The 12294-nt window shown below is 43.2% G+C and overlaps 1 protein-coding gene across 1 annotated transcript in view; it reads right to left on the bottom strand.

Annotated features, from left to right (window-relative positions):
• The window catches only part of BBS9 (Bardet-Biedl syndrome 9), a 290732-nt gene that overhangs the window by 218201 nt on the left and 60237 nt on the right, over positions 1-12294 (bottom strand). Inside the window, exons 15-18 of the mRNA XM_054177165.1 lie at positions 11789-11803; positions 8725-8865; positions 5787-5882; positions 640-812 (exon numbers count right to left, since the gene is read on the bottom strand). Coding sequence (XP_054033140.1) covers positions 640-812; positions 5787-5882; positions 8725-8865; positions 11789-11803 — 425 coding nt within the window. The remainder of the gene's footprint in view (positions 1-639; positions 813-5786; positions 5883-8724; positions 8866-11788; positions 11804-12294) is intronic.

Below are 12294 nucleotides of genomic sequence, written 5' to 3'. Positions count from 1 at the left end.
TTACAACCTGGCTGATTCTGTGATATATGTGCACATTCCAAATTAATTGGGAGAATAGTAGTAACATTTTTGGGAGAGTGTGCCTTATTCAAACAATGCCACACGCATCACTTGCATGTTTTACACTCCTTGGGAAGCTCATTAGCATTTCCACTAACTATCACTGAAACCAAAACTCAACCTGACAAAAAATTTAGCAGTCTGGAAGAATATCCAATAGTATTTCTCACTGTTGCATATGGTTCTTGTTTTGCCCATGACATCTGTTTAACAGCAATTTTCAAGTAGCTATTATCTTCCTTAATGGGAAAGGTTGGGGGGGTAAGGAGTGCATAGATTTTCATTCACTGTTTCTACAAGGCAGCTGAACTACGGGAGATGGTGGAGGGAGATGGTGGAAGCTTCATGCCTGGAGGTTTTTAAGGCCAGGATGGATGTGGCTCTGAGCAACCTGATCAAGTGTGGAACTAGATGATCCTTGAGGTCCCTTCCAACCCTAACAATTCTATGATTCTATGCTTCTTCCTCTTTTCTGAAAGCCAAAAGCCAAATAGCTAAAATCTTACTAATCAGCATTCTAACACACAACCAATTTTTAAGCTAGCAGAATGTTACCCATTGACCTATTTCTTTACATACCTCAAAATGTTGATCGATCAGTTCAAAATACTCTTGCAGGGGAATTGAGCCAGAAAAGGTACAGGCAAAGTCTTTGCAGTTTTGCTTCTTGAAATGTTCTTCCAGACGATGTGTGAGCTCTTTTGTTATCAGCCAAAGGTCTTCTAAGTGATCACTCTGGATTCTGTATCGCTCTTACAAGACAAGAATGAGTACAAGACCAATAAACATGTGTAAGCCACACGCATTCACTGCACAACACAGTTTGGAGAACACAATTTAACTTGCTCACTGTAGCCAAAGTCTATGAGACTTCTGTGAGGGAGACACGCTTATCAGTGTTAAAGAAATACTTGTGTATTATTGGGATCACTCCTAAAGTTCACAGGATGTTAGGGACCTCTGGAGATCATCAAGTCCAACCCCCCTGCTGCAGCAGGACCATAGAATCCAGCACAGGTCTCACAGAAACGCATCCAGACAGGGCTGGAAAGTTGCAAGAGAAGGAGACTCCACAACCTCTCTGGGCAGCCTGCTCCAGTGCTCTGTGATCCTTACAGTAAAAACAGTTCCTCCTCATGTTGAGGTTAAACGTCCTGTGCTGTAGTTTATATCCACTGCCCCCTGTCCTTTCATAGGGTGCAACTGAGCAGGGGCTATCCCCTCCCTCTTGACACCCAGCCCTCAGATATTTATGTTAGGCTAAAAGAAAGTATTTAACAGGCAATTCTGAAGCACAAAATAAAAGTATTTATTGCTAGATGACTACTTACTCCAGTATAAGGGCCTGTTCAAGAAGAACTACCAGAACAAGGAAACAAGAGAATTACTGGGTAAGAAGTCGTAACAGGCTGCCTGCAACTGTCTGCCATAATACAACCTTAGTGAGCTTTTAGAATAGAATTAACCAGGTTGGAAAAGACCTTTGAGATCATCGAGTCCAAGCTATCAACCAACACCATCTAAGCAACTAAACCATGGCACCAAGTGCCTCATTCAGGCTCTTTTTAAACACCTCCAGGGATGGGGACTCCAACACCTCCCTGGGCAGCACATTCCAATGGCCAATCTCTCTTTCTATGAAGAATTTCTTCCTAACATCCAGCCTGAACCTCCCCTGGCACAGCTTGAGACTGTGTCCTCTTGTTCTGTTGGTGGCTGCCTGGGGGAAGAGACCAGCCCCCACCTGGCTACAACCTCCCTTCAGGTAGTTGTGGACAGCAACAAGGTCTCCCCTGAGCCTCCTCTTCTCCAGACTAAACACCCCCAGCACCCTCAGCCTCTCCTCACAGGGCTGTGCTCCAGACCCCTCCCCAGCCTTGTTGTCCTTCTCTGGACACCTTCCAGCAACTCAACATCTTTCCTAAACTGTGGAAGAGTTGCACTGAACACATACTCTAAAGATCCTCAGTTTCTTATGATTTCTGAATCTAATCCATCTTTTCTGAGAGCTGGAAGATCATGTAAAGCAAATGGCTGCAATGCTCCTCCACTCAGGCCATGGTAAAATTAGATTGTGTTTGTATTGACCAACAAACAATGTATGGAAAGCAAATGTGCATTTTGGAGGAAATTAGCCCTACCCATTGTAAGCCATTAATGTATTAGATATGTCAGTTATAAATGGAATGACTGTGGAGCCCGCCTCAAAACATCTGAGCTAATTTCCCTCAAGGAAAAATCACTTAAGGCAAAGCATGATGATACATCCAAGTCCAGCCATTACATTGTGAGTGTTTTAAAAATGGATATTAGGTTGAATGTTATCTTTAGCAGATGGTGTGCTTTTCTTTAACAGGCATGTTTTTAAATAAAACTTTCTTCTTTCCTGTTACACTGTAAACAAAATTTGTCATTCCCTCTTCAGTGAAATGCATACCCTGGGAAGGATGCCAGCTGGACTGTCAAACACTCTTGAATTACTAATGTTGAGGAAAATTTTAAATGAGTACATTCAAGTTCCAAAGAACTCTGGTTAATCTGATTTACTGTGAACCTCCTCAACCAGGGCAAAGGAAAAAAAAAGGGAGAACTATTCTGTATCAAACCCCAGCAACTCTTTTTCTGTGTAGCGGCATTTCTGTCTCTCCTTTTGAATAGGAGATCGATGGATGGGCAATGAAAAGAAATATGTAATTGTTGTTTGAAAGTGCTTATTTGGAAAAAAACAACTACTAAAACAAAAATGTTGCTATGATCATAGACTGGCTCAGGTTTGAAGGGACCTCAGAGATCATCTACTCCAACCTCCCCACCACGGGCAGGGACACCTCTCAACTAGACTTAGCTGCTCAAGGCCTCACCCAACTTGACCTTGAACACCCCAGGGAGGAGGCAGCCAGAAGCTCCTGGGCAATCTATTCCTAAGTCTCACCACCCTTGTACCCAGGAACTTCTTCCTAACCTCCAGTCTCTACTCTCCCTCAGCTCCAAACCGTTCCCCTTTGTCCTGTCTCCAGATGCCATAATAATCAGTCCCTCTGCAGCCTTCCTGTAGGATCCCTTCAGGTATTGGAAGGCAGCTCTAAGGTCCCCCCAGAGCACAACCACTTTAGCTCTATGAAACTCTACCAAACAAATTTCTTTTTTTAGGGATAGTCACTGTTCCTAAACATATCCTGAACTACACTTACCAAACCTTTCACACTTTTAAAAACCAAACCAGTTTTACTTAAACAGGGGGAGTTGGTTTGCTTAACCACACCAATCCAACACATGAAGTGGATGTTGGAAACAGGCTGCTCACATAGGTGGCATCCAAAACCTCATCTGTTTTATGAAGCAGTAATTCCCAGACAAGAAATGAGTGTTCACACCAAGAGACTGAGATATGTTGAATCTCCTTGGTGAAGTGAACTTCACAAGCAAAGCAGCGTGGGAAAGTTTAGAGTAAGGCTGCAAGCATCATTCCTAGCTCATGAATAAACAAACCTGAGAGGAGAAGCTTGAGGGCTTGGGGTGGAGGAATTGAAAGTTACAGCCTCACTAGAAACTAAAATGGAGCAACTCTCCTATGAGGACAGACTGAGGGAGTTGGGGATGTTCAGTCTGGAGAAGAGAAGGCTCCGAGGAGACCTAACTGTGGCCTTCCAGTGTCTGAAGGGGGCTACAAGAAAGCTGGGGAGGGACTTTGGAGGGTGTCAGGGAGTGATAGGACTGGGGGGAATGGAAAAAAAAACTAGATTCAGGGTAGATTCAGGTTGGATGTTAGGAAGAAGTTCTTCCCCAGGAGGGAGGTGAGACACTGGCACAGGTTGCCCAGGGAGGTGGTGGAAGCCTCATCCCTGGAGGTTTTGAAGGCCAGGGTGGATGTGGCTGCGAGCAACCTGATGTAGTGTGAGGTGTCCCTGCCTGTGGCAGGGAGGCTGGAACTGGCTGATCTTTGAGGTCCCTTCCAACCCTGACAATTCTGTGATTCTATATAGACACAAAAATATCTCTTGACCAGCATCCAATTCAGCAGGTATACAAAACAAAGATTTCAATTGTAGCCCAGAAAAATAATATTTCAAATCCAAAGGATTGAAAGGATCTATAGAGTCTGTCATTGCATGCTTAGATAAAATTGTACAAGTGCCTCTATTTAAACAAACAAAAAACCAGCATGCAAATAATGCATGCACAAATCAGTATCCATGGATCACAAAGTGATTGTTGGTACAATGAAAGCGACTCTCCAGATGGTTTCTGGGTTTAGCACATTTGATTGCATTGGAGAGGGTATTTAGCATTATCTCAGAGCTGACACCACCAGTATTTATATAACACATCAGGAATACTGACTTTTTCAAACAGTGAGGCAGATTATTTGTGTGTCAAAAGAATATCACATCAACAAACTAGATCCTGATTCCTCACCCTAAACAGTTGTCAAAGCATTCGCAGAGTGTTCCATCTGAGCTCTCTGCAGGCTGCAATAGGTATTCCAGCTTTCCTGTGCCTTAGTTTCCTCTGTTAAATGAAGACCTTGTGCTCTGCTGGCATGGCAAATGCCAAAACACAACTGAACTGACTGGGTTCCAATGCACATGCCAAGAGTGAGTTGTACAGGGCAGGACCACAAACTCTTCAAAAGGAAGAGAAAATGTCTTTTTTCAGAGCCCAAACTCACTGGTGGTTGGAGCATGGCTACTCATCACAAACTGCCCTACACAAGAGACACTGGAACAGGTAACAGCAGACCTACTGCATACAGGCTGCACCAAGAGGAGTGTGGCTAGCAGGGCAAGAGAGGGAATTCTGCCCCTTGACTCTACTCTGCTGAGACCCTCACCTCCAATGCTGTCTCCAGTTCTGGTGTCCCCACCATAAAAAGGACACAGAGCTGTTGAACTGAGTCCAGAGGAGGCCACAAAGATGATCGAAGGGCTGGAGCACCTCTGCTGTGAGGATAGGCTGAGTGAACTGGGGTTGTTCAGCCTGGAGAAGACTCTGGGGGGGCCTTAGAGCTTCCTTCCAATACCTGAAAGAATCCTCCAGGAAGGCTGCAGAGGGAGTTTTCATGAGGGTGTCTAGAGACAGGACAAGGGGGAATGGTTTGAAGCTGAAGGCGAGCAGGGTTAGACTGGATTTTAGGAAGCAGTTCTTCAGTAGGAGGGTGGTGAGACTGGAATAGGCTGCCCAGGGAGGTTGTGGCTGCCTCCTCCCTAGGGGTGTTCAAGGCCAGGATAGAGGAGGCCTTAAGCAGCCAAGTCTAGTTGAGAGGCGTCCCTGCCCAAGGAAGGGTGGTTGGAGTAGATGATCCCTGAGGTCTCTTCCAACCTGAGCTATTCTTTGATCCAGTGTTCACACATTCTGTAAACATACTAGGAAGGACACTGTATCTGCAAGCCTATACTTACAAAGTTATACAGACATCAAAACACAGAGACAGGCATTTGCTTAAATATACAGAAGCAAATAAGTACAATCTGATTCCAAATTAAGGTCAAAGATACTGAAATTTAGTAGAGACTTAGAAAACTGCTTTTTAATTCCTTTGCAATATTCCAGTAGCTGGCTGCTTTCAAAGACAGGTGTTGAAATCTTTGAGGAAAAGAGGGGTCTTGCATTATTACAATAATATTACAGTATCATTTCCTTTAAAAAATAAATTGCTAAAAAAACTAGAAGAAAACCATACATAGATGAAGTGGTGATTAGGCCTCTTTAATACTAACAGCACTTACGTGATGTTTTTGAAGCAAGAAGAGTGGTTTTTGAACCAGCTAAAAACTGAAATCCCAGAACATTTGCCTGGTCATCATCAGATGGATCAACAAAGTCTGCAAGAGAAAGTTAAATTCAGTTTTCTGTAATCTCACACTAGCAGGTCAACAAACATCATAGAATCAACCAGGTTGGAAAAGACCTCAGAGATCATCAAGTCCAACCTATTACCTATCACCCAACGCCTCCTGGCAACTAAACCATGGCTCCAAGTGCCACATCCAATCCCTTTTTGAACACCTCCAGGGATGGTGACTCCACCACCTCCCTGGGCAGCACATTCCAATGGCAAATCTCTCTTTCTGGGAAGAACTTTCTCCTCACCTCCAGCCTAAACTTTCCCTGGTGCAGTTTGAGACTGCAATCTCATGTTCTGTTGGTGATTGCCTGGGAGAAAAGACCAACCCTCACCTGGCTACAGCCTCCCTTCAGGGAGTTGTAGAGAGCAATAAGGTCTCCCCTGAGCCTCCTCTTCTCCAGGCTAAACAACTCCAGCTCCCTCAGCCTCTCCTCACAGGGCTGTGGTTCAGCCTTGTTGTTCTTCTCTGGACACATTCAAGTATCTCAGGGTCAACCTCTGCATGAGCAATTTAGGGAAGGCAACCTGACTGAGACTGCTCCCCTTCTGAGGCCTCAGAAGCAAAGAGCAACAGCAGTAGCTTGCTCTGTCCTGCCTTCATTCACAGGTTGAAGCGGAGCTACCCGTTATTCCCCAGCCTGGAAGCTAGAGGTAGATTTCTCAGAGGTTGACTCTGCATTATCTACAAAGAATTGTGATTGCTGTACAACCCACAGACTACCACATTCTACTGGATGCAAGAGACACCTTTAATATAGATACTTATGCAAAAATTAAGAGGAAATGATCATGAAAAGGTTTTAAGCACATTGTCTTTCCATCTTTCAGGACAGATTACTATAAACTGGCTACTCTGTTAAGTCCATGCATGCCCCCCTTCCTTTTCATCCTGTTTAGTGGATCAGACCAGGTTAAAAGGCTCAGTTTTAGAGAGTCCTCATTTCAAAACTACTCCATGTCACTTCTCCCAACTTTCCCCTGAAAATAAGGGCAAACAGGCAGTAGAAGAGAGATTGGTTTTGTGTACACCAAGAACCCAAAGTTAGTTCAACTGATCATGAGCACTATGCACCTTTTTTAATTCCCCTGTCACTGAAAGTGGGATGAACAGAAATCAGGAGATTTTAGCACCTCATGGAACACATTTGGCTTCTGCTTGGTGTTGTATTTTCAACAATGCATCCCTAGGGTAGCATTATTATTGCTTAACCATACAGGAAGTTTGTGATTAAAGCCCCAAAATGCAGAGCTCTGAAAAACAGTCTCTCTTTTCCCAGCATTACACAGCACACTCATTTGAAAGAGCAGGGATATTTATGCTCAAAGGGAAGCAAATTACACTACCAGAAAACCCAACTGTGCCTACCTCACCGCTCTCAGACAAATGTGCTATGGAAATGGTTCAAACAGAGATTAATCTCCACCTTAAAAACATCACATTCAAGTTGTTGGCCCATACAGTTCTCAGGAAACTGTTCCAGAATCTGAGCCTTTTGAAGTTCAGAAACTTAATCTCTGCCAGACTGAACTTACTCACAATCACTTTGTAAGCCCTGTTTATTCCTATCTTCTTGTGCTGATGTGATCATCTAGAGCCATGATACAGCCACAAAACATTTACTCCCCCCCTTATATATTTTTTTGCCTGTTATGAAGCTAAATGAGTCACTTTCAATTCTCTTCAAATCCCTAGGTAATGTTCATAGCATTTCTCTACACTTTTCAATTGGAATTAATTTGTATTTAATATCAACAACCAGCACTCTGTGTGCCAGTGCACAGTAATACGATACTGGTTTGCAGGATGGAAACAGTTTGTCTAATGCCTCCTCAGTTCTCATTTGTTGGCATTATATTGTACCACAGAGTAATCCTTTATCTCCTTTATCTCTTCCAAATCATGAGCACATCATTACAGTAGAAATACCTACGGAATTACACTTCCTAGTGCTCACTTTCACTCTTGTTTTCCTAGTCCTAAATGGCACCTAATTCCTCCTTGATATTATTTTAACATTCCCATGAATATAAAACCTTGCTCAGGTTTGCAGCTCAGAAAATATCACTAAGTTCATGGCTTTTTTTGGTGCAAGGAGACTAATGGAATTACTACATACACTCAGCTCAAGAACTCCACAAATCTTCCTCCAAAGCCAGTGTGCCCTTTCCATACATTTGTCTCTCCTGAATTGCCCTGCTTGTCTTTTTTGTTAAATGAATGACCAACACAACTGGTGACATACAAAAGGAGACCTGTATCATGCCCACTGTGTAGAGAAACAGACAGTTTTACCACAGAGTAATATATCATCCCAGACCAACTATTCTTCAAGTATTGTGCCACCATTTTGTTATATAATTGGACTAAAGAAGAAAAGACTCTGAGCTGGACCTGAGAGCTGCCTTCCAGTCCCTGAAGGGATCCCACAGGAAGGCTGCAGAGGGACTTTTCATAAGGGTGTCTAAAGACAGGACAAGGGAGAATGGTTTGATGCTGAGAGCAGGGTTAGATTGGATCCTAGAAACAAGTTCCTCAGTACAAGAGTGGAGAGACTCTGGAATTGGCTGCCCAGGGAGGCTGTGGCTGCCTCCTTCCTGGGTGTGTTGAAGGCCAGGCTGGATGAGGCCTTGATCAGCTGAGTCTAATTGAGATGTGTCCCTGCCCGTGGTGGGGAGGTTGGAGTAGATGATCTCTGAGATCCCTTCCAACCTGAGCTATGATTAACATTAGCTATGCTCATCAACGCATTACTCCACAGAAGGAAGCACTGTTGGAGCTCCTAACACATTTTCTGTTATAGCCATATTTAACAACATACCTGGGAAAAGGGTGAGAAAGCTGATGGGAGGTTTATTGATATCAATGGTCAGCTTGTGTTTCACTGCTTTGGAAGGTTGAGCTGGAGAGCAAATTAAGCGCAGAGGCAGCTTGAAGTCACACTGTGCAACTTTTGGTCTTCCTAAAATGAAAGGACACAAACTCACCTTTCACACCCATGTATGCCATGGCTCATATGAAGACAGAAAAGTCATGAAACTGACAGCTACACAGAGGTTATCACTCAAGTAAGCTTAGCAGGTTTAGTACCAAAACGGAGCCAAACCATTTAACGCTGATCCTAGCAAACCATTCTGCTAAAAATTGCTGCTTTGCTGATCTCTTGCGAGGAAAAATTATTTCTAAGACTCATCTAGGGGAAAAAGAGCTACTACAAGGCATCCAGCTGGCAGCCAGTCACGAGTGGTGTCCCCAGGGATCAGTGCTGGGCACGAACCCATTCAATATCTTTACTGATGAATGGGACGAAGGCATTGAGTCCATCAGTAAGTTTGCAGGTGTTGATCTGTTAGAAGGTAGGAGAGTTCTGCAGAGTGACCTTGATAGGCTGGACAGATGGACAGAGTCCAAAGGCATGAGATTTAACACATCTAAGTGCCAGGTTCTGCACATTGGCCACAACAACCCCATGCAGTGCTACAGGCTGGGGACAGAGTGGCTGGAGAGCAGCCAAGCAGAAAGGGACCTGGGGGTGCTGGTTGACAGCAGCCAAACATAAGCCAGCAGTGTGCCCAGGTGGCCAAGAAGGCCAATGGCATCCTGGCCTGGATCAGGAATAGTGTGGCCAGCAGGAGCAGGGAAATCATTATGCCCTGTACTCAGCACTGATTAGGCCACACCTTGAGTCCTGTCTCCAGTTCTGGGCCCCTCATTTTAGGAAAGATGTTGAGTTGCTGGAAGGTGTCCAGAGAAGGGCAACAAAGCTGGGGAGGGGTCTGGAGCACAGCCCTGTGAGGAGAGGCTGAGGGAGCTGGGGTTGCTTAGCCTGGAGAAGAGGAGGCTCAGGGAAAACCTTATTGCTGTCTACAACTCCCTGAAGGGAGGTTGTAGCCAGGTGGGAGTTGGTCTCTTCTCCTGGGCGGCCAGCACCAGAACAAGAGGACACAGTCTCAAGCTGTGCCAGGGGAGTTTTGGGCTGGATGTTAGGAAGAAGTTCTTCCCAGAAAGAGTTGTTAGCCATTGGAATGTGCTGCCCATGGAGGTGGTGGATTCACCATCACTGGAGGTGTTTAGGAAGAGACTGGATGGGGTGCTTGGTGCCATGGTTTAGTTGATTAGATGGTGTTGGGTGATAGGTTGGACTTGATGATCTCAAAGGTCTTTTCCAACCTGGTTAATTCTATTCTATTCTATTCTAAATTCACCCCTCTGCTTGTCAGTTCAGTGGCTCTTGTGGCTGGCTGATAATGCCTCCAAGTAACTCTTCCCCAGCAGCTTGTAAAAGAGCCAATCAGAGTAAAAGGAGCATAAAAAGCTTAAGGCAAGCCCTCAGAACTAGGATATCCCCGGGGTCCAAGGAAAACCCCAGAAATCATACTTGACAATAAGCCCATGCCCTTTCAGGATGATTCACTCAGCTGTGTTGTCTTCATCATCCAATGGGAAAACTGAAATCTTTTCTTGATGATAAGACAAACATCTTGCTATTGAACTTAGATATGGAGACTTATCAACAGGGGGAAAAAATGAGTGACGAAACCAGCCAAAAAGATTTGGAACTACTTTTATATTTAAAGCAAGAGGTTTTCCTTGTTCCAAGCCAGCTTTTCCTAGACAGTCTTCTCTCAGGCTGCCTCACCATGAATGTAAATTTTTTTTTTCAGTATTTCAAAGGCTAAATAAAAACTAAACCAAGTAATATCTACTTTGGGAGCAGACTGGGGAGATTTTCAGTAGATGATTCCAAAAGAGCTATACATAAGAAAACCAAATCAAAAAACTTCCAACAGCATTTATCACTACAGCAAAAAAAAAAAAACAAAAACACAAAACTCTTGCTGGGAAATGCTTTCAGAATGTTAAATGGTAGTAAAGAAAAACAAAACAGTAACAGAACTCCTTCAGACCTTTGGTGTTGTGGCTAATAGTTATGGTTGATAGTCCTCTCACTTGATCTAGAGCTGTGATTCATTGCACAATATAAAGTTTTAGCACTGTAATAAAGAAAAAACAAAAGTGGGGGGAAAAAAAAAAAAACAGATTCTCTTCAAATCTGAAGCACCACAGAAATGTGATAAGAGTATCTCGGAAGTTAATACTATTTAAAGGCATACTATGCACTTACCTGATAAAACAAAACTGTTCCACACACCATACATGTAATTACAAAGCAATTACTCATCAATCTTCATTGCATGTGAAATAGAGCACTGGTGTATATGATCAAAAACATCAGCTCTGTAATTTAGGATGTAAAATATTCAGAGAATTTGGGGGGTTCTGCTGTCCAGTGCAGTGCACCTCACAGCAACCCAAATAAATTCTGGGCCACACAATCCTACCAAGTTTATTCTTGGTAAACACAAAATTCACTTCAGCATTAGGCTTTCACCTCGAGTAGAAATTTCTTAAAGCCTAAGCCTTCATTTTCAGGAGGTTACCTTTTCAAATTATACACAATATATCTTCAAGGTGTTACCTTTATAAACTACAGACATTACCTTCCCAGAGTTTTTTGCTACTTGAATAATTTTAATTACTTTGTGTAGCAGAAATTCACCAGGCGGTGCTAGTTATTCTCACAAGGAATGGTATTCAATGAGGTGGTTCAAGCACCTCAGGGTCCCCTGAAATAGCCAGAAAAGGAATAGCAGAGTTTGCCTGCTTTGTTTCTTTTACTTATTGGGCTCATAAGAGCCTAAGTATTGAAAAACAAGACTCAGCTATACACACATCTCCATGTATAGCTTCTGCAAAACTCAAAACACCTTTTCAGTTGATCTCTAATTGATAGAGAAAATAAAAGCTCCCTTCCAAATCTGCTTTACTCCATGTGCTGTCACTCATGAAAGTATTCAGACTTTACCTTTTTTTCTTGCACTCACCTTCAGGATTGAGCTCTACCAGACAGGCAGCAACAGGGCAAAAGAGAAAGGAGAGAAAAAAATACACATTACTAAAGATTACTTAAGATGCTGCTTAAAACCAAAATGGAAATGTAGTAAGAGGCTGTAAAGAAGTTAAGGCACATTTGTTAAGGAGACAATAAAGAAACACAACACCAGCCAAAAACCAGACATGAGACCACAGAATCCCATCCAGCTGAGTGACTCATTAACCTTCAGCTGCATGAATCCCACAGACACACAGTGAAGACTGATTTGGCCACAAATATGGATATCTTGAAAAACAAGAGGCAAAAGCCTCTGTTCAGATGAAATGAAGTCACAAATGCACTTAATTTTTGTTTACTGATTAATTCCATTGTCTTGTACAGTGTTTGTATGCAACTGAATAGAATTTTCCCAGCTTAATAAAGTAAATGAGTATCCAAAAATGTAGCAAGGCTGCAATTATTCTCCTTTATTTAGAAGTCTTCCAAAGTCTACCA

Source organism: Dryobates pubescens, chromosome 38 (assembly GCF_014839835.1).
Source record: "Dryobates pubescens isolate bDryPub1 chromosome 38, bDryPub1.pri, whole genome shotgun sequence".
In the NCBI taxonomy this organism is placed as follows: domain Eukaryota; kingdom Metazoa; phylum Chordata; class Aves; order Piciformes; family Picidae; genus Dryobates; species Dryobates pubescens.
The sequence above is the reverse complement of the archived record's forward strand: the minus strand, read 5'-3'. Positions and strand labels throughout refer to the sequence as shown.